The sequence below is a fragment of the Pyrgilauda ruficollis genome, unplaced genomic scaffold (assembly GCF_017590135.1).
Source record: "Pyrgilauda ruficollis isolate IOZ18807 unplaced genomic scaffold, ASM1759013v1 scaffold23, whole genome shotgun sequence".
Taxonomy (NCBI): domain Eukaryota; kingdom Metazoa; phylum Chordata; class Aves; order Passeriformes; family Passeridae; genus Pyrgilauda; species Pyrgilauda ruficollis.
The window spans coordinates 11,428,280-11,451,369 of NW_024522539.1; the positions used below are offsets into that span (position 1 = coordinate 11,428,280).

Consider the following 23,090-nt stretch of genomic DNA (forward strand, 5'->3'; position numbering starts at 1 on the left):
AAACAACCTTTTTGCAATGTATCCAGAGTGACTACTTCAAGATGCATCTCCTGCATCAAGAATTGCTGGCAATATTTTAAAAGATCTCATCTCTTACCTTGCACACAACATATTTTTGAAAAGATGGCATTTTTTTCAGAGCATAGATCCCAGGGTGTTCCAGATAACAGTGTACAGGTGATGTAACTGACACAGTCCACATGTGGAATTTATATGGAGTTTTTTTTTTTCCCCACAGTCAAGAAGCATTTGTCCTATCTTTTTTCTTACATCTGTGTTCCATTCATATCTGTGATCTGTTCAACTGCGGCAGAGAAATTCCCTTCTCACACAGGACTTCCTATTCTGTTGTCACACTGTACAATGAGTGAGCAGTGCCAAGCCCATATTCTCACACCTCAAGGACCAGGCCTGGAGATTTTAGCTGTAGAAAACAAACAGGGCTGGTTCCAGCCAGTACTGATGGAACAGTTAAGAACTCTGAAATGTAATACAAGAGATATGTAGGAAGAGAGACAATCATGTACCATGCAGGTATGCAGAGTGCAGAGGGTGTTACTGTAACTGTGGGGACTGAGCTAACTGGGTAAATAACACCCCATGGATCTGGAAGCTGTGCAAAGATCAGCACCCAGCCTCAGGCTGACTGGGAAATTAGTGGGACTTTTTTCCAGCATTGTGGTTTCTGGAAATGTGGCTACATTTAGGTCAACAGTCTAAAGCAAAGCAAACTTCTTTGCACCAAGCTGGTTCCCAGACATCCCCTTCATTCAGTGCAAGGGACCCAAACAATCATCTGTTACCGAGTTTTCAAACAATAAGCTTTAATTGCCTTAATAGAAAAATAAGCACTGAAATATATATAAATGTGATTACATTAAAGTAATTCTGTAGTCTAACATACTAGAAACCAAAGCCCAGTCATATTTTTAATGATACAAGATTAGCAAGATTTAGGGTTTAGAAATTTTCCATAGAGAATACCGAAGTATCCAGTATTGTTTAGGAAACCACAGTAAAGATGAGACAAACCTCCATGGTGCAATAAAAACTAAGTAAATCAATTTATTCTGTATACTATACAACGTGTAAGTTTGTAAGGAACAATTGACATTTTTATCACCTTAACATCTTGACTGGGTGTAAATATGTCCAACAAAATGTACTCCTGTGGCCTTTACACAAACACTGTCCTACTACATCAAGAACAATGAGAGGGAAGCCTTTGGTGTTACAGATTTGGGGACATATCTGTGAAGTTATAATTAATCCACTTAACTATCTCAAATAAAATGGTGCTATCTGCTATAACAAGCCTACATGAGTACTACTCTAACAACTAAACACTCTATCTTTAAAGGCAAGATATGAAAGGGACTGCCAGTCTACAGTGTGGACAGGTTTTCTTTGAAAAAGGCAATTATCAAATGGTAAAACTCATATAATACATTATGTACATCAGTTTGGATAGCTGAGTTATCTTGCTGGAGTAAGCTGAAAGTAAGCATCGATCTGCAGTCATGTTCCACTTACTGTTAAGTGACTACTGGACTTAACTTTTATACAGTGTACAGAATCAAAATAGCTGTGCCTGCTGCTGAGGTCTGTCAGATGTGAAGGCTCATAATCAGTCACTGACCTAGTTAGTATTACAGTACTTCAAATATACACATGGAGAATATATTCATAGCTGAATTTGTAGTAATCTTAGGAACTGCAAGTCACTGAGTGAGCACTGGAAGAGCTTATGTTGTCCAACCAGCAGGACAAACTGAATTGCAGCTAAGTGAGTGGAATGTTTAAATTTAAATGGCTATCTTTTTAAACCTTCCCAAACATCAAGAGAACTCACCTTAGGGGAGCTACAGAATAGTGGCACCAGACAATACACAGCAAGTCACCTTAAGTTGTTCAACATTTGTTTCAGGCCCAATCCTATTGTTAAGTTTCAATTTCATTTATACATAGAAAAATAAAGAAGGATTTTACATTAGAACAAACATTTATAAAAAGCAGCTTGCTTCAATTATTTCCAGTTTCCTTGTGATTCTTCCAGCCTAATTTCTTAAAGAAGTCGAGTAGGTCCATTTCTTCAAACTGTTCTGCAAAAACCACAAATTATTTGGAATACTAGTGGAGGATAAGGAATAAGGACAGGCTTGACAAAGCCCAACTACTAAAACAGGGCTATAAAGACTTTAAAAGAATCAGGTTAGCAATTTTGAAATTCTCTGGAAGTGCTTTTCTGAATCAAAAACATGACTAGACACTACGTTCTGATCAAAACAGGACCAAATAAAGACTATTCAATTTCTCTTGACCGTTTTTTTGCCTCTAGAAGAGAACATTGCAGAAGATATGGGCCAGCATTGGTATTGACTAGCAGTCCTTTATACCCCAAGACCTTTCTGAATATGTCAGCACAAAGTACAAGCTCCTAAAAACATGCATCTTTAAGCGTTCTCTCTTGTGATACTCACACTGCTGCTTTGTTTCTAATAGGCTGTTTCCAAACTATTTTTTAAAGAAAAAAGCATTCAGTAAACTGATCTTTTAAAAGAGTTTCTTGTTCTCCCAAAGACTGTGAAGGCTGTGACTACCTATATGAAAATCAATTATATTATGGATCATACTCCACTTTCAATATTCTGATTTCATTGAACTGACATGTTTTAAATGCATCAATTCACCTAACTAATACCAACTATGTATTTTGTCTATCTAGTACTTACAACCTTCATCACAAGCATGAACTGGAGTTCAATCCTATTTTCTGATATGAAAAGTTACCTATTTCTCAATAAGTCATTACAGAAATACCTTTTCAGGTATTTGTTTCCACAAAGCAAATGAGGGGCTGCTGCACAACAAAGAAAAGGAAATAATTTACTACCTCTTCAGGAGTCCAAGAAAAAAAAAAGATATCCTTCTGCTTCCAGAAGTCTAAAGCAGCCCAAAGCCAATTGCGTATCAAACGTCAGTGAGCCTAAATTTGGTATTTGCCACTCAAGGAACTCTCTAGAACAATACACTTAGCCATATTCCATGCCAACAGACAGAGCATTTCTGCTTTAAAAGCTTAAACAACTGCTGAACATAAAGGGCACTTGCCTGCAAATATAGGTACAAATTCCAAATTTATACTTGAACGCTGGATATTGCTGTGAAACAAAATATACAACTGCAAAAGCAAAAGGTTGAGTCAAGTGTAAATGTGTTTCTCAAATTTCAGGCGTACAATTTTTACTTTCAGTAGCAAGATTCTGGGCTCTTAGTTTCAGGACAAGACTTTGAAAGATACAGAATCACTTGTGCTTTGATTGGCACATTATCTGCTTTTTAAAACGTGAAACTAATAGACGTTTGCAAAAGGTTGTGCAAAACTATTGTATTTACAAAAAATGGCACAAGAGTGAATTCAACAGTCTATGCACATGCACACTTCATCCACATCTTCAACGAAAGTGTGTCCTAAGCTACAGAACTGAAAAGAATACCAGCTTCAACAGGCAGTTGTCAATAAGCACTAGGTTCACAAGAGTTACACCAGAATGGGCAAATATTGCCCAAGTAAAAACTCTATTGTTAAAGCTGAAACAGGTTTAAGGCCGTTCAAGTTCAAAAGCAGAAACAAAATTCAATCAGAGCCCTGTCTTTGTTTTTATACATGCTTTACCATCTAGCAACTTGTGGTCTAAACCTCTATTTTAGACAACAAACCCAAACACGGAAGAAAAACCCAACACAACTGGAGGTTATATTAAATACAAATATGCTGTAATTAAGATGAAATAACAAAAGCAGAAACATTAGAAGTTGTAAAACTTGCGATGTCACTTGCTGGAACCAGTCCTACACTAGGAAATGGGCAATATGTACATTTTCAAGTAGATTACATTGCTCTAACCAAACTTGTCCTTTTTAATCAGTGCATTGTTCTCAACTAGACCAAATACTACCTTTTACTCTTAACAGTATTCCCTTACAATAGCAGCACATGCTATCGCTACCTGCAAAGCTGTCAGTCTCATGACTTAGTGTAAGAAAGAAAAAGGGGGATGTGAGGGTGAGAAATAACTATTAAGGAGAAATAACAGGAATGAGAATAATCATGCAGTTCAGCTGTTCTCGTCAGCCAGCGAGCTTGCTAGCAACAAGAGATGGTTTCCGCTGAGGAAGATCCTGTGGAGTAGGAATATGGTCACCAGTGACTTCTGTCTTGTCAGGAGCTGCAGTAGGCAGTTGCTTATTCTTCATCTTTGCTTTAGCCATGTTGTAGTCACCAGAATCAAAGTATTTTTGCTAGAAGACAAAACACATATATTTAAAAGCCTGAAGTCTTATCAGATGTATACACTGAATTACATTGTTAAATAGATATTCTAGATATTAAAATGTTGTAAAATCTCTGTGATTCGCCAAAGTAGCTCTACATTGATTAAAAAAAGGTTCTGTCAGGACTAGTAAGTGCAGACAGCTGAACTCTCAGCATGATTGTGAACATTACTGTGAACAATAATCTGAACATTATTTTTGCCTTGGTTTTCCCAAAAGCTCATCTCCCACTACTGAAACCTTGGGGTTTGCAAATGTTTTTGCAGTGAACAAGTTCTGCTACACACAAAAAACAAACAATGCACAAATTAAAGCTGGACAACAGAGCCTGATCTATCACACCAGAGATCAAAGGAGCATGAAAGTGCTTGCTAACAAGAAAACCTCTTCTCTGCACACATTAAAACAGTGAAACTGTAATCCCTAAAGTTCTCAAGCCAATTATTTAGCAAAGTCAAATCTATTGTACAGTCCTGAAAAGCACTAGGTCAAGGAAATTATTATCCCCCATTCCATTTTTTTTCTGAATACAAAAGTAAATTAAGTTTTAAATTCCTAGTTGAAAAACAGTGTTCCTTAATATATCAGCAAGTTTTTATTAGAACTACCTTTAAGAGTAGCCAGATTTCTCAAAATATTAAATTATCTGTGCATGTCAAAGCCAAATGACTGTTATTTATCCACATCATGGTAAAATGAGGCATGGAATTTCATCCAATTCTTCAACTGCTTACTGACACATTTTGCAGGAAAAGTTGCATTGTTTTTACATCTCACCATGACGTCTACCACTGAGATACTCATAATCCATGATTTTGAGCAGATTTTGTATGAGGCAAAAAAATTAGATTTAGGATTAAGATTTACACCACTAACTACTGCTTACAATCACAACAATCTCTGAAGATAGACCACCCAGTTAGATTTGTACAGGCTTAGTCCCCAGCCAGCTGAACAGCAGCCATCAGGACCTGCCATGTCCAAGTGCTTCCAGGCAGAACACTGCCACCACAGCTTTATTCTGCATCAGTACTAACCAGCTGCAGCTGCTAGACAAGTAATTTGAACACCTGACTTTCAATGTTCCCTGGCAGAGCCCTGAAGTTACCAGATCTATTTCTCCCACAGTCCATCGTACATCTGAATCACACACTTTTATTTATGAACCTTCCCAGTACAATCCTTTGGATGGTGTAATCCCTATTTACACCAAAATGTTCTAGCACTATTTCTGCAGCCTAGACCTCAAGGTAGAACATAATCTGATTTGGAAAAAGGCTTTCCCATTTTACCCTTGAAGACTGAAGCAATCGAAAGAAACTTTTAAACAACAACTAGGTAATAACAGAACCATTCGATCTTTAGATGCGATACAGCTGTTAGCAGGTATCTTTCTGTCTGTCTAGGAGTTCCAAACAGAATCCCTCCACAGGAGCGTGATGTAGTACTGTTCTCATCTACCATTTTCCCAGAGAAAGTGTGCTGGTAATGGTGTGTGCATCAAATGCAGAACATTTCTGGACAGCAAATATTACCTGGCAGAGTGTGTCCTGGTTGCTAAACTGATGATGATTTGGGCTACAGCTGATCACAGAATATTTGAGAAAACCCACCATCTCGCATGCTTTAGAATATCAATCCATTTCTTCCTTTAACTCATTCATGTACTTTCCTGATTTATTTTAGCTTCTCACAGATGGCCTGAATTTGATCATCCCTTTCAAAATCAACAATGTCTGTCCAGGTGTCTTCCTGTCAGAAACAGTATCTGATAGCACATACACTATCCTCACTCTATTTTAACTCTCATCAGCGCAGGCAGCCCGAAGTACACCAGAACCCTTATCAAGTAAAGGAGCCTCCTCATTTAAGACACTGAGCACATTAAATTGAAATAATAAAAAACAAATGGAATAAAGTTATTATCACCACATCAGGAACTGCAGGAGGACTATTATGAACAGGAATCTACAAGTTTATGCCATCTTTCATCAGAGTAGCAAAAGTCAATTAAGATGGCCATGGATCTGTCTATGCTCAAATCTGAAAGTACATGCTGCAAGAGCCTTTGCATTCAATAGTCTATAATTAAGATGAAGATATTGTACAGGCTGTTATTGCTGGTGGTGAGATTCTCTCACATTTGCACCAAGTGAGAGCAGCCATAATTCCTTTATGACTATGATTTACCAATCTTTACTGACTGAAGGCCGGCCCGTTTTCCTGAGATATCATCACAATACAAACTCACCACTCCCTTCTGTGTCTACACATACCCTGAACCCAGTGAAGTCTCATTTAGGCTGCCTTTGGCCACGCAGCAGTGTAACTCAGAGGGAGCCACCTCATCTACCACCTGCCCAGGCCCAGCAGCCATTAACTCTGCTTCATATCTTCCAACTTATGAGACAAAGATTATCCAAAAAACCTGCCAACAGTAACAATTCCCAAGAGATGTTACCAGATAGCACAGAATTAGATCAGCACTGAACTCCACCAGCTGGTTTGCGAAGGATTTATACCTGGAATCGTTGTGTGCACTGAAAGGGCCTAGACAATAGCAAAAAAAACCCACAATGGTGTGACAACCACCAGAAGCAGTGACATACCAGGATTATTACAAGAACAGAGTCCTAGCATGCCTGAAAGGCATTACATAATCACTCTATGAATAATTAAACTAAAAAACCCCAGTCAAATAGCTCAGAAGAGACATTGGTTAGATGTGGAACAATACTGAAATATTAACTCGCTCTTCATTCTTCTATCATTATTTTTGGGTCTCGGTGTATATCCAGAATTATACAACCATTGTCAAACCACTAATGTCAGATAATGCCTGGTCTAACAGCAGACACCAAACTTTCATGTGCCAGAAATAGAGATAAAAGGAGTGACATCGATTTTGGGGCCATAAGAATGGGCAGGATAAAATCACTACAAAATAAGGATGAGTTCCTAACCCTTGGTGTTTACTATAAAGTTTTATTCAAGTCTACCACAGCAGCTTCTAAGTTTAATTTTTTATAACAAGTGTGGTTGAGGCACTGATGCTGTAACAGCTATCCTGCCAACCTGGCATTTGTTGTGCAGAGACTAACTTCTCTTCCTCATGCTTTCTCAAAAGTTAAGGTTCTTAGGACTCTTTAACCATGCAAAGGCCCATAAAGTAGGAAAAAAATCACAGATACAGGAATTTTGGAATTTTTTTGTCTATACCCTGTGGACAATAAAGAACTTACTCCTTTCTGAAGCCTCTTCCTCAAGAAGTCTGAGCCTCCTGGCTTCTGGCCCAGGTGAGGATATCTTGCTTTCAATTTTGCTTCTTCAGCTTTTTCTGGACTTAACACCTTATCCTCCATCTCCTGAAAGACAGTGAGTGATACTGTAAGTTAAACATACAACAATGCACATTTATGCAGAATAGCTTTGCAGGTAATACACCCACATGCCCACTGCTGCTACCAAGTGAGCATAACAATGATCTGATTAGACATTTTCACACATTCTTTCTCAGATGCTGACAGCAACTGTAGGAGTTCAGCCTCCCATTTTAGATACCTTTCCTGGAGATGGTGAAGATGTGCACCATTCCCTCTCAAAGAAAAGCAACCTAAATTATTCAATCTTGAATAAAAAACTCAAAACTATTTTTTTTTGTCAAAACAAGGGGTCCACTAAGAACAAATACTGAATAGTGAGCAAAAACCACAGCATTTTTTTTCCAAATGCCTGTTTCATCATTTAGTTGCATAGGCAGATTGGCACTTCCACTGCCACACTAATCTGTATGGCTGCTCCAGCCCTAATGTGTTGATATTCACTGTGAAACAGTCTCAAAAACATGCCTGCTGTTACAGTAATAGCAATACTGTGTTTCTCTATACATGTCTATAATTATCCTGAAATTAAGAGGATGAAGACAGTTGGGTAGTGCATTTGTGTAAAATAAAATGCCTATTTTATGAGCATATTGTAAAACGTGGATGCTCAAAATAATAATTTAGAGATATTCATTTGGCAAAATTGCAATTTGTTCACTGGCCTCTACTTCACACTCATCTGTTCCATGTCCATGTAGCAATTTAATGTATGCAGTACAATTTATTATGTTTAATTGTTTCTAAAATATCTTATGTTCAAAATTCTTGGTCTGTTTTTTCCAGTATTTGGCCACAGCCTTTTTTTTTTTTTTTTAAATGAAAACCATTCCTGGTTCAGAGAAAATATATAATGATTTGTACTGACTGCATTTGCTGACTGCTGTAGCACAGAATTGTTATTATCACCTTAAGTCACAGAAAGACTTTCAGGCAGCAAGTAAGAATTGCCATTGAAATCAGGAGGGTGTCATTCACCTATGACTAAGATTTCATGTCCACTTAGGGGCTTAGGCAGCCCATTTCCATGCCTGTCATCACCCTTTGCATTGCATCAATCACCGTGACTGCCTATATTCCCCAATTAGGCTTTACAGAAACTAATCCAACAGAAAAAGAACCATTTATAATTTTTTTTTCTTCTCCCCTTGTTGGGCTGTTTCATTTGGATCAGTTTCCACGGCCTGGATGACCACACAGCTGCACAAACAGGTGTGTGAACACAGCAGCAGGGAGGACAGGGACACAGGGAGATACTTAAGCCAGAACTGAAGAGGAACAAGAGCTACCACCACACTCGCCTATCCCTGGGTGCTCTTCTCTGTCTCTTATAGACTGCTCCAGGTTGTGAGAGATTCAACATCTTTCTGGTAAGGTGCCTCAGAAACAGATCGTAACAGATTCAGAATATAACATTTTCTACTTGCACCATTTGGGCAAAACACCTCAAGGACAGCTTTGCACAATACAACAGGAAACCGAATTAGCAGTTCTCCTAAGGAAAAAATAGAAACACTCATAACAATTAAAGAGAAACTACAGTGACAACTGGAACCAGTGCTTTTTATTAGATGAAAATGCAGCAAGGCAATACGATGCAAAACCCAAATATGAATAAAAGGCAAAGTTTCCCTGACACTACTGAGCACAGAACTATTCCATTTCTCACTAGGCAATGCCACACCAGCCAAGCCATGGTTCTCATGCGTTGCAGAGATCACGCAGCAGCTGCTCTCCCTACTGTGCTTCATCAGAATGCCAACACAGATTGGATTTGCTCAAAAGTAATCCTTTCAGCTCAACACTTTGAACACCTAATGCTGAATCACTGGGTACTCACTGCTGAGCCAACACGCAAAGTATTTGAGGGGGCACATTTTGCCACACTAAAAGCCAAAAGGACGTATTTTTTTAAGACAAGAGGACCAACAATAAATAGCTTATATAAATATGTATTCACGGTGCATCAAAGGAGACATCTATGCAAACTCACAGGGCTGACAAATTATGGCACAGCAGGCAATCCAAACAAAAACATTGTGTTATGCATCAATGCAGCTCAAAAGGATACAGAGCACGGCCGCTTCTTCTGGATGACCAACAACAACTAAGACCCAAAAACCCACAGAACACAAATTAAAGAATTTCAATACCACGACTTGGGCTGTCAAACAAAACCAGCTGATGGCAGGTTCAAAAAATACTTAAAACAGTTCTTCACGTAAAATACAGTTAAGGTGCAGAACTCCTTGCTGAAGGATACAGGGAGTGCCAGGAATTTAGATTCAGAAAGCAATTCGATGCGCTCATTTGCAGCTCAGAAGCCTAAACCAGATTGCTGAGACCTCGGAGAGTTTTCTTGGGAAGATCACTGCCTGCACGTCCTGGTCTTATGTTCTTCTGAAGACTAAATGGTACTGAGCACTCTCAGAGACGTGCTGCTGAGCCCTGAAGACTTTAGTCCAAGCCACTCCTACATTCAGAACATTCCCCCTTGAATTACAGAAGCAACAACCAAGTGACTAACTAATGACTGGGGAGTGGGCAGAAATGAAGATATAACACGCTCTTCTTCCAAGTGACAACCACACAAAAGTTATAATTTTAGTTCTCTACAGGAACCTGACACCGCTCATGAAGTCATTAAAATGATCACCAGGAAGGCAGCAGTTACCTAACTCATTTAAAGACACCTTTTGTTTTTAATCTTCGCAGAGGTTCTAGCAGCATGAAGTTCTCTATCTGCTGGACAAGTGACCTGCATGACTAAAAAAAGAGCCATCAGCCTTTTAAAGCTCTGGTATGAATGGCTCATCTTTGGCAGAAGACATCAGACAAAACACAAAGCAGAAAATGGGAACGACACGGCAACAGCAAAACCCTGCAGCAAACCGATGTGGCAAAAACCAATTCAGCAACAAAATGCACCACCTTTAAGAGTTTCCTGAAAAATACAGGCTTTTAAGGCCAAAAGAGTCAACCAAGCATACATTCTCCTATGTCCAAAGTTTCTTTGTTTCTGAACTTCCCCCTGCCACTGTCCTGAGTTTTCACACCAAGAACAGGAAATGCTGGTCTCTGGCAAGTTTTCAGTTTGTATCATTGTAGTTAAAAACCTTTCTCACTCAGCACAAGCTTCTTACAGCATGTCAGAAAGTCGAGAAAAAGGCTCTGATCATGAAAACACTGCCCAAAAGTTCATTCAGGGGCGTCATCTTCTTGAAGCATACATATGAATAAGTACTGCAAAATGGGTTGTTTATGTAAGTGTTTCAGAGCTAAGCATTAACCGAGTGAATGCTCAGTTTTGCCTACCCAGACAAATAGTTTTAGTGGAGATTGATATTGCAATGTCATAACAGCACTGATATCACAGTATCAGACTAGGACATAAACTCGGAGAAAGCAAAGTTTTATTTTATTGATGTTATATAATTTTTCTTGAAGACTTTGCCAGAATAAAACTAAATTAGGAGAGCAGCAAGGACCTCCCATTTCTCAAGTAAAAGGTAATTTCTCCTAGCAGTGCATAAGCATGACATTTCAAGACTTCAGCCTGAAAGCTGGTTAGGAAAATCAGCCCCAGTCACCTGACTTCATCAGAACACCCTAGAAGGCATTACAATAAACTTGCTGCCACATGTTTAACTATGCTCTTATTACAGAGCTATTCTAGGAGTGCTGCATAGGCCAGGGACTTATTTTTATAGGCTTTGAACAGGAACAGTATCCCTTCAGCAGCCTACCTAGCATGAACGTTCAGTCACGCTGCAGAACACACCTATTTAAGAGCAGATTACAGACCTGACAAGAAGCTGGTTCTGATTACTGCACCTACTGAGAAGGTTTCATTCCATATTAACCCCCAAACCTCTACCTGTCCGACTAACTCATATTACAAATTGTAAATTATTAAACAAAAACTTAACAGCTGATGTAGATCAAGCTTTTTCTTTTAGCGTCCTTCAAAGCAGTACTTGTGTTTCATAACTTCTCCGGATCACAGCCGCGGGGATTGCAACCGGGCTCCCACGGCAATGACAAGACTAAAAAACAAACGGCTTCTTAAAGTCACAGCACAGCCATCTACGAAACCAAATCCCACTTGAGAAATGACACAATTATTAGTTAGAGATGACATAAGAGTAATACAAGATAACCCAGCCACTTATTCTTTCTAAAAGCCTTAACTAGCACGGTCACGGTCCTTGTGATTTGGGTATTTCCGCTCCTGAACCGGTTCCATTAAAAACTGAACAATTTTTAGCAGTGAAACAAACGTTTAGCCTGCGGCTTATGGCTGGTGTCCGTCGGGCCATTGCGATCGGGAGCCGAAGGCCATGGCGCAGGACTGCGCGGCCCGCGGAGCACCCGGAGGGAGCGGGGCCGAGGCCGAAGGAGCGAGGGAGCGCCATGGGCCCGGCCAGGCCAGCGCACAGCGCCGATGGGCCGGGGAACACGGTCCCGAGCCATCACGGTGCTGCGGCTCCCCCGCCTCCAGCCCCTCACGGCCGCGGCCCGGGCAGCGCCCCCGGCCCTGCTGCGCTCCGACAGCCCGGGGCAGGCGGTGCTCTGAGGGGCGGCCGGGCCCGGAGACGCTGCGGCCGGCGGGGCTCCCTGGGCCGAGGGAGGGAGAGGCCCGGCCGCGCCGATGGAGGCGGGAGAAGCCCCGCGGGGCTCCCTGCGCTCCTCGGCCCGGCCACCCACCTTCTGCTCCTCGGCCGAGGCGGGCTCGGGGCTCTCGGCAGACATGGCGCCGCGGCAGCGGGACGGCGGGGCCGGGAAGGAGGGAAGCAGGGAGCGAGGGAAGGAGACGGGCGGGAGGCACGGCCGCGGCTCCTCCGCGCTGCTGCTGCTGCTGCCGCCTCCTCCCGCACAAGATGGCGGCGGGCGCGACGGAGCGTCGGCGGGGCCAGACTTCCTCCGCCTCGGCCCCCGCGCGCGGGCTGGGGAGCGGGGGCGGGATCCGCCTGCGCCCCGCGCGTCACGTCCGGGGCCGCGGGTTCGAGGCCCGCGCTTGGGGGCGGCTCTCGGAGCCCGCACGGCCCGGTGCCCCTCCTGTTAGAATCACAGAATTACAGACACATCGGGGCTGGAAGAGACGTTCAGTGTGGTCCAGTCCACCCTCACAGACGTCACTGTAACCACTAAAGCACATCACCCGGTGCCAGGCCATACGTCTCAAACACCTCCAGGGATGGTGACTCCACCGCCTCCCTGGGCAGCCTTTTGCAATGCCTGACCAGGCGAACAGTGAAATTCTAATACCGAATGTGTAAATGTGAATGGCCCGTGTCTCAGCTTAAGGCCATTTCCCCTGGTCCCCTCAGTGGCCCCAGCTCCGCTCCCCTCACCACAGCCCCCTCAGCCCGGCCCGTCCAGCCTGCACGGCCTCCCCTGCTCAGCATCAGGGGAAAGGGGAAAGAGCCTTTGCTGCTTGGCTAAAGTTAGTTCTCTTGGCCCTTTTAGTGATCAAAATACAAGGAGCTGAGTCCTCCACAGCATTACTCGAGGATCTCGCGAATCCCAGACAGCAGCTGACAGGATAGGGAGGCTCAGTCCATTGGAACTTCTTAACAGCACAGTATCAAGTTATACTGAGTATTTTATTCCCTCCCTATCTCCTTTTCACTGTCTGGTTCTTGGCTGAAAAATAACCTTCTGTGGACTCTCTTCAAGAGCATAAGGAGGGGTTTAAATAGCCCACCATTAATAAATGGATTATGTGAACAGCAAGGTATGGATTAGCACAGCTCAGGAGGGACTGCCAGGACAGGCTTTGTGCGATTATGGTCGGGAAGAACGTGAGAGGCAGGTCAGAAAGGTCTGGGAAAGCTGAAGCTGTCAACGATTTTGCCACAGCGGAACTGTACTAAATACCCCACAAGGCAGCAAGTGGAAGAGATTTTTTTGTGCACCTGAGAGATTCATCCAGAGACCAGGATCATGTAGCTGTGGGGAGCCCAAGGAATGTGCATATTCCTCATTCAGAAAGGGATACAGCCAGGCAGGTTGCACAGAAAAATAATCATAGGATGCACCAGTGGGTTTTTTTCCTAATGATGAAAAAAACCCAATGATAGTGGTGGGTGTGCCACATTTGCTTCTAGCAAAATCAAGGAGAAATGGTCTGAAAGTGTGAAAAACAGAGCAACATAGAAAGAAGATAATAAAAAGGATGAAGTTCATTGATTTTAAAAGGAAAAAGAACAAAGCAGTGGCAGCAGACAAGAATGCAAACTCCGGGAATTTCTTTCAAATCTTTTAGGGAATTAATGTGAGGGAAAACAGTTTCAAGGATTCAGCAGTTCCTTATATGCAGTTATTTCTTTATGGGAACACAATGCAGAGCAAAGATGGGAAATAAATTCAGAACCTCAGGAAAAGCCCATGTTCTTCAATGGCCTCAATTACAAGAAAGCAGCCTACTAGGTCAGTTTTTAAGGATGTGTACCTAAAGCAGATCACGAAGACAAGGGGGTACTGAAATATTACTGAACAAAACTTTTAAAGACTAACGTGTTTAATGTTTGTTTTTGTTCAATCTAGCATGATCAAGGTAAATAGTGTAACAAAGTATAGCCTCTAGCTGGAATAAGGAAAGACTGGTTTGCAGGTTACTTTAATTAGTTTTGGTAAATATTTTCAACTTGGATGAAAAAATATCCTTAAGAGATTAGAGAATGACAGAAGCAATCTCCAGTTAATTACTGGTGATTCATATAGGAACCTGTGAAAAATGAATGGGTTTCCAGGAGTCAGTTTTCCTGAATTTGAGTATGGGGAGGACAGAATACAAGCTATATAATTTGGCTGTCAATAATGACTTGAAAAATCATCTAAAAAAAGAACTCAAAAGAAACCGAGTAGCTAGGCAGGAATTCACAGTTAAGAACAAGGGTTTCACACAATCATCTTTCCTTTAAGAAAAAGGAAATAGACCATGTGGAGAAGTGGGTGAAGGTGGCTGAAGTTCCAGATGCCTTCTGGCATTAATGAGGCTTCTGACACTTTCCCATGCAAATTAGGGAAACTTAGATAAATCTTTAATGTGGTGAATGCAAGTTTGTTGGACACAGCTACGAATTCTCCCAACAGCAATGCTGTGTTCAGCATATAAAATCTTGGGTAGTGAGAGAATAAAGTTCAGTAAGGAGAGCTACTATTTTGGGAACAAGCAGGTTGGATGTCTCTTATGCTGGGTTACAAGAATGAATGCAAGTTGACATCTGATACTGAAAACTATTGTATTCCAACAGGATGCATGAAGAGGACTTTAATCCATACGATTTATCAACCAATTCTTCCAGTCTGATTGGGAGAGAAGCCCTGACTGGGATGCTATGTCCAACCTTACACACTACAAGACTGATTCAGTCCAAAAGAAGAAAGCAAAGAGCCAGAATGATGAGAGGTGAACAAAATAAAGGCTGGCTGAACAGGATGGGATTGTCTTAGTTATAAAAAAAAAAAAAAAAAAAAAAAAGACTGAGAAGGGACATACAAGAACTAAATTGTTTGCTTACAGTGAAAAGGCTAAGTAGTATTTAACTCAACTTCAGCAACATTTAGTTGGATGTTATAAATCCTTATATAACCATAACTAAATGTATATAGTATAACTAAATGTTATACTTTGTCATGGTAAGTATAATTTATCACTGGAAGAGATTACTTGTAGCAGCCATCATTGGAGGCCCTTATAAACAACTCAAACATTTATTAAAAATAATTGTGTATGGTTGAGCCTGTTGAGGAATAGAGAAACCAATGATCTCTCAAAAATTAGTCTAGTCTTAACCTAAGCTTAGAAGGTCATGTGGAATTTAGTTCATAGTTTATGAGCAGCCAGCATTTTTCCAGGTGTGTCCCTAATGGAAAGTGTTTACTCAGATCAAGCTGTAAATGGAGAATGACTCAGTAAAATCAAAGTTGTGCACAGATAATCCAAGGTCACTTTCATTCCAAATCCACATAGGGACTAAATGTAGTTTGACTATTAAAGTGAATACAAATTTATTTCCTAGACATGACTTGTAGTAACCACATATTCAAAATCCCCACTTCTTTGCTATTCAAAGCAAATTAATGAAAGAAGATGACTTGAAGAAGTCTATTTAAATAAAGTTATCAAGATACAAACATTGCAGAATGCCAATGCAAAAATAAAAGGTTAATCTACTACTAATGGTGACTTTTCATTAAAAATGTGTCCTTTCCTCGTGTGTTTTTTCATTGAGCATGCAAGCAAGCTGTGCACCATGACACAAATAAGCAGTTTGAGGATACATGCTATTTGCTTATGACTCAATAGCAGCTACACAGAAACTAGGACGCCCTCTTGATATCCCAGTCCATGCCTTAGTTCTGTACACAGTACAGCTGCAGTTGTGTTTGCTCCTCTGCTACCAAAAGAAACCTTTCTCAGTTTTAAAGGCTGCACAAATGACTAGAAACTGCAAACAATCTCTTCCTGTACAGTTTCCCCCGATTCTCTCTAAAATGAATGCTAGGTAAACCTTTGAAAACCTGGTGTAGCAGAGTGGAAAACACTGCTGACGTGGGGAGAGGACTCAGTAATATCTGAGCTTTGCCCTTCTGGAGCAGCAGTCATTTGCATGTACAAGATAGCTGATGAGTATCATCTGGAAAGTCCAGTCTCCCTTACGTTCCCTGGCAGACTTCCTGGAGATTTCATGATACACTGACTTCTCTCATCTAGGGGCAGTGCTGAATATACAGGATGCACATTCATCCTTTCTCCAGTCTTCATCAGATAAGCATGGTAAAGGGCACCTTGCATATTAGTGACACTCTAAAAACCTACAGCAAAGTAAAGAAAAACACAAATCAAGGTAAGACAGCTGAGAAACTCAGATCTTCATCAAATGTCATAAAGCTTCATTTCCATTATGAAATATATAGCTCAAATATAATAAAATGCTTCTAACTTTATTTCTCTCAGTTACACAGTTTAACACTTAGCATAAACTGTTCATCTGACTGTTTTGTTGTAGGAACACACACACATATTGGAAAATAGTCATATGCCCAGTGTAGCATTGCCAGTAAAACCTCCTATGGCCACCTAGTGGCCTACATGGAATTGACCTATGAAAAATATTTAGGATTACGTGAAGATCCTCTCATCTAAAAATAAAACAAAAAGTACAAGTTTTATAGCTTTTGCATATATTTGAGATATAAATACTAATTTGTTTGCACAGTACATCCTTTAACACAATTTGAGAAATAAAATGGGGGAGGGTGCAAATTTTATCTGAGGAAAATTAATAACAGAAAGCAAAATTAAAATGGCCCTTAAGGAAAGAAAAAAGAAATTGAGGGAGCAAAATGTGAATTGAATTAGTGATCTGAATGAATAAGTGAGTAAATAAACAATCTGCAGTGTGGTTGCAAGTGTTATTAAATCTGGATGTGAGAAAAAATGGAAAATGGTACCATTAAAGAGAAAAAAACAGCTAAATGCTTGCATAGTATGAAATGTTATGGAAATTCACCTGTTGTCCCCATTTTCAATAACTTAAATGAATATCACTTAAAACAGCACACAGATTAAAGACATCTGTATATATTTCAGATTTCAATATTAATGCCAAAAATACATAGTATGATTTTACATAGGATTTATGCTACATTAGAACACTAAAGACAAACATCACTTGAGTATTAAATGAAACATTAAATATTAAATAACTGAAAAATAAAATAAAAAGTGTAAACACTAAACTAACTTGGGAATTTGCTATTGCAACACATCCAATGAAGTGGTTTTAAACAGTACAAAAAGATTAGATTTAAGTATGTTTCCAGTCTACTTGGAATACACAAAGCTCATTCCAGAAACCTTTTAAAAACTGGTCCAGGATCACACAGAACCTTCTTTCTCTTGAGCGCTATTTTTATTCCTTTACAGACTTAACTTGATACTGTTGTCTCTACCAATCTTTGCTTGCAAGGAGTACTCAACAGTAAAATGAATACTTGACTTTGCCATTGTTTGCTAGCATCTTGGTGAAAACTGAGGATTTGTTGGAGATTCAGTGTAAGATTTGAGTTCATATGCAGCGCCGCTATCAACTTCCATGGATTTCCGAGAGAATAGGAGCCTTACATCTCTGTGGAGGTAGATCTTTCCAGATTTAGAACTCTGGAACCTGAAAAGATACAAATATCTGTATTACCTAAACCAAAATAATAATATTTAAAAATTATTAAATAAAATGCACTCTTAAAACATTTAAGGCCAAAACACATTTGAACAAACAAAATTAGTCAGTTAAAATGAAAAGAGAAAGAGTATCCTAACACCTTCATTCTGCTTTGTTTCTTTTGACATTTAAAGGTTCTGTTCCTAATCACCAATGCAGTGCACAGCTTTAAAAATGGCATGGCATATTTGAGTTCACACTGCTATTATGTACATTGTAGACTAAAGTCCTCAGAAATCAGGAATGGCAAAAACTGCTCTTCAGTGAGCACTCCTAAAAATGTCCAAAGGGTGGCCTAAGCACACACAAAAAGGAATTTTCAACTATGTACAAACTGAATATGCATTTCAGTTCCAGCAATTATATAGACAGATCTCATTGCTCATTTTATGAATGTAACACCAGGAAGTTTACTACTGCTTTATACCACACTCCAAAGATAAGAACATGTCTTGAGAAGCAGTCGGTGCTGGGATCTCTGCAGGCAGACAGAATTTTTTTTGCACAGACTAGGAAACATTTCTAAGAGACTGCAGTTCACTGGCCCAATCACCAAGCAAACAGTGGTCAATTCCTCAGCCCATTCATCTTTTATGCTGCAGCTGAACACCCTAATTTAGGTCCTCCAAACCTGCAGGAATGTGCCAGTTCCACTTCCCCTAGGTATTAACAACTGTATATAGGGAGACAAGATCTGCATTTCAGAGAACTGTATTCTATAGTTTTCATGTCACAGAACTCTGATTTCCTTCTCTCCTCCATGAAAGGCAGAAGAGCCTAAGGAACATTTCTTACAGCAGCTGAACTGATGTCAGTACCACTATGCCACAGCGACAGAGAAATGCTGTTGCTGCTGCAACAGAAACAGAAAAGCCATTGCTGTTGTCACAACAAGATGATACCATGGCAAATGCTGAGAGAGCAGTGCATGCTGTGTTATCATGTATTACAGTTTGCACAGATTTTTAATAGGCTTGTACATATTGACCCCCTTGAAGCAAAAGCAGTATCTCTAGAATAAACCTATTCAAAACTGGACTGAAATTCTGAACAGCAGGAGAAAGACAAGTACAGAAGATCCACCAAGGCTTCATCGTCTGAGGAAGGTAGGTTGCAGAAATGGATTCTGTGGCACTGTTCTGTTCAGAGGAGTGGTGCAGAATAGCCTGTAGTCAGCCCCACAGCCAGACAAAGGAAAACTCTGTTCTCCTAGATACAGCTGTCAAGGACATTAAATGCAGCAGGGTCCAGCAGAATGCTCCTACTGGCTCCCACAGAGATCTCATCCATCACTATTTATTTGCACGGCGCTGTCAGTGTGAAAGCCCTTTACCTGATAGGCAAAAGGGAGAAGACACTATCTTAAGAGAAGACTGTGGAGGAGAGCACAAGGAAGAGTGAAAGACACAAGGGACAAAGCAACCACCACAAACAGTTAACTCAGAATCTAGCTCATAACACATTTTAAAAAGAAAAAAATTAGTGAAAGGTCTATTGCAGCAAAAGTATGATTGAAATTAATTCCTACAGATCTAGTTATCAAAGCACCATCATAAAATAGATCTCAAGCTCCCATTTCACACATGGATCTTTCAAAAGAATTATTAGCATGGTCTATTTTTAAACCTCTCAAGCTTGCTCTTTTCTATGAGTGATAATCCTGCAAGACTCCCTTTGCTCAGTAAATAGTGGTTCCCTGCAACATGACTTTTCTGAGCATGACATTTCAGGAAGATTGAAGAAGGATAAGTGTGCGACAGCAGCAAAGTTCAAGGGATTCTTCTCATCTCTGCATCCCTTACCTATTTTTTTCTTTTCTTTTAGACAGGTCTAACCTAGTAATTGGAATTTAGAAGTGTTGATTTTTATACATGCAAATGCATTTGAATAATCGAGATAAGCATTCCATACATCCTTGCAAGGTGGTGATGGAGTGGCCAGCATGGGACTGACTGGAGCTGTGGCAGCTCCAGTTAGTTTTGTGTAAAGAAGTTAAAAAATCACAACACAACCAAGGTCTCTGACAGATGGTGTCCTAGGAACAGTAACAACAGACAAATACAGGAATAATTAAACACACAAATATCAGATGCTAGAAAGTCTGGCAGAGGAACTTTACTGAAGAAATGACAAATACAAGCACAAAGTCCCTATATGTATTTTGTAGGCCATCACAATTCACAAAGAACAGAGTAATGCACAGAAACAGAATAATCTTGAAAAGCAGGATAATCATGAAAACATCTGTAGCAAGATGTGTTTTGTAAGTGAAAAAGACTATACAACACAACCTATAAAATCTGTAACTGAAAGCATTAGGACAAGGATAACAATTTATAGATAAGAAAAAATGCTGAGAGACCAGAAATATCAAAAGCAGCTAGTAAATCAGTAATAGCAGGTATCTTCAGCTTCCACCAATAAAGGTGTATGTCACATAAGGACAGTATTTTAAAAGTTTCTCAACACCTTGAGGTATCCCTACTTTTTAACAACCAGTTTCAAGCTTACCCTCCACTGAGCCCTCAGTAACAACCCCTGTTTAGCTGTTAAGCAACAGCAACTATGCTCCATGCAATTCCTGGCATCGTGTCAGTAACTAAAGCTGTTGACCAAGCTTTAAAATCTTGAAAAATGCTGAGCTGTGGGCAGGTTAGCTGTTTAATTACTTTTTACAAGGGTGCCAGAATGTGACCTAGAAACCCACAGATGGTCATCATCTCCACAACGCCAGGCAGAAATGAGGCACAAGCAAAGCTGAGCTCACAGCTCTTATGCTCAAGTAGATTTAATTACAGGACAAAAAGTCATTGCTTCACATGCAAAGAAAAATTTATGCCTAAAGCATCTTCAAAAAACAACTTAAACTGCAGGTGCAACTCTTGGGGGTTTTTAATAATGAATAAAGCTCTGCTGTGTGTGCAAGCTACATTTGGTGTCCCAGTCCTGTAGCTGTGGGTACAAGTACAGTCTGATGGCATATTGAACAGAGCCTCAGCCACACAGAACTGCATGCAGAAGCTGCACATACAATAAATCTGACACTTTAAAGACTGTTGTAGAAAATCTGGCCGCCAGTGTTAAGCTCCAGACCTGTGCAAGCGTTTTTGCTGAATTACCACTTGAAAAGGAGCTTTCATAATGTGAGTGCTGACAACTGTGATTAAGGCCTGCAAGCAGATGCGACCACAATGCAGCTCACTGGTGGTGACTTCATTTGTTTTTTTAAACAAAATTTCAATACGTAAGCCTAAGATACTTGTGCTCAATGACTACTGCAACTAAAACTGAAAGGCTGTTCTAAGTCAACTTGAGCAACAAACAAAAAGAAATTTGAATAGTTAAAACCTTTTAGGTTTGCATAACTTTTCAGTAAAGCAGGCTTGAGGAAACTTTGCTCCTTTTAAAAATGAAGCTTTAAAACCAACTTACACGAACTAATATACTACTAAGACTTTTTAAGCCCTCCTAATTAAAATCCGTCTTTAGTAAAGAAGGCTACTACATGGACAACTGAGTCTTTTGTAAAACCATAAGTGCTCAGTATAATAAACCACAAGACAGATCAACATAAGCTACTTTAACATTTCAAGGAATTCTGCCATTCTTACATTATGAGAAAGGACCCACAGCTTGGGCTTATCACTGAAGAAAAACCTTGTGGCATACTCTGTAGTTTTTCACTTTCCAAAGTAAGCAGCTCAGCATCATAATGATGATTTTGGTTTTCCCATCAGAAATGGATGCATTTCCAATTACACATCATAAACCCATGAACTGATCCCTACCAGAGGTCTGAAAGCTGAGCTGAATTGTACAGATATCTCAAAATAAAAAGTAACAGAACTGCAACATTTCTGTCTCTCAGCAGGTATCAGAAATAGGAAGCTCTTCAAAAAGACTTCTAGCTGCATCAGATGAGAGAGCAGAAAGCAGGTTTGCCTTCAAATAAAAGTAATTCCTGATTCTGTCAACAAGAAATTTACAAACAACATTAAAGTAGAAATTGAAAGGGGACACAAGACCACTACTCCTCATGCAGGTATGCTAGACCCAGCTGGCCACAGATTTTACCCACCACTGCAGCCAAGGCCTGTCCCCAGTTCCTCTGCACACTCAGATCAACATTACACCTGAACAGAGCCATCTGTTGGGGCTACACACTTTTTCAGAATTTGCCCCAAAACAAAAATTTTGGAAGGTGGTTAGGTTAGACCTTGCAAGATAGTGTGGCCTGAAAGGCTGAATTTCAATCCAGGCTGAATTTCAGAATGAAAACACTGTTCAACAGCCTTCTCATGACACTATTTTCACACTCCAGTAAACCAAAACACTTTTTATGACTGTCAACTTCCATTTAATGGCAGAGTCTGGCTTAGAATCGCTGTTCTTGACAAGGTTGTGTTTGAAAAGTCTGCTGGATAGAAATCAATGCCACTAAATAGGAAAAATAATATGCACCAGAAATAATTGCAACATAAAACAACAGAGAATTGTAAGATATTTGATTTTGTTCTGCTTGCTCACTTCAGAATGTCAGCTGCTGGTGGGTTTCCCCACCCAAGTGCTGCAGTGAAAGCACTGGGTCTGTGTGTACAGACATTTCTTACTACAAAAACACACACAAAAATTCTGCAAACTGCAGGAGGACAGAGTGTATCCATCATTCCCCTTTGTTTCCAACTGCAGTTTCCAGAACACCCCAAGAGCAGCAGCACAGTGTCTAGTTCCAGGCAGTGCTTTGTAAATCATTTAAGGAAGATTGAGTGAATATTTTATTAAGTGAAAGGCATCATCACCAGTATTGCATCATGAAACAGCCATTTACATTTTTGCCACTAAACACTGTATTTTTAGGAGCAGCTCAGACCGTTTTTCGTGTTATAAACTATTCTGGTGAAGAGCACATGTGAAGCACACCTTCCTTTCAGTGTTCCTTAGTTTTGGCTTTTGCTCATGTAACATCCACTTTCACTATTTCCTCTAACCTCAAAAAATGTGCATTGATTCAGCCAGAACAATTTCTCTCTCACTAAGAAAAGGTTTAAGCTTTATAATGCTATACAACATACTTTAATGCCAAGAGAGAGCTTTATGTTATATTTTAACTTGGTTTCTCCCAAGGACAACCCAAATTATTTAT

The 23,090-nt window shown here is 40.2% G+C and overlaps 2 protein-coding genes across 6 annotated transcripts in view; both read right to left on the reverse strand.

Annotated features, from left to right (window-relative positions):
• Positions 1 to 802: 802 nt before the first annotated feature.
• Positions 803 to 12,691, reverse strand: ARPP19 (cAMP regulated phosphoprotein 19). 3 transcript variants are annotated; one of them, XM_041468814.1, is made up of 3 exons: positions 12,423 to 12,691; positions 7,578 to 7,700; positions 803 to 4,302 (listed from the first exon to the last, which is right to left on the reverse strand). In XM_041468814.1, the coding sequence occupies exons 1-3, from the start codon at positions 12,465 to 12,467 to the stop codon at positions 4,132 to 4,134; spliced, it is 339 nt and encodes a 112-aa protein (XP_041324748.1). In that variant the 5' UTR covers positions 12,468 to 12,691; the 3' UTR covers positions 803 to 4,131. The 3 variants fall into 3 exon arrangements, with proteins under 3 accessions (XP_041324748.1, XP_041324750.1, XP_041324749.1); XM_041468816.1 differs by lacking the exon at positions 12,423 to 12,691 and adding an exon at positions 10,061 to 10,182; XM_041468815.1 differs by lacking the exon at positions 12,423 to 12,691 and adding an exon at positions 9,869 to 10,037.
• Positions 12,692 to 17,291: 4,600 nt separating this feature from the next.
• The window catches only part of FAM214A (family with sequence similarity 214 member A), a 46,166-nt gene continuing 40,367 nt past the window's right edge, over positions 17,292 to 23,090 (reverse strand). For all 3 annotated transcript variants that reach the window (XM_041469157.1, XM_041469158.1, XM_041469156.1), the window contains one exon: positions 17,292 to 17,893. In XM_041469157.1, coding sequence (XP_041325091.1) covers positions 17,740 to 17,893 — 154 coding nt within the window. In that variant the 3' untranslated portion in view covers positions 17,292 to 17,739. The remainder of the gene's footprint in view (positions 17,894 to 23,090) is intronic.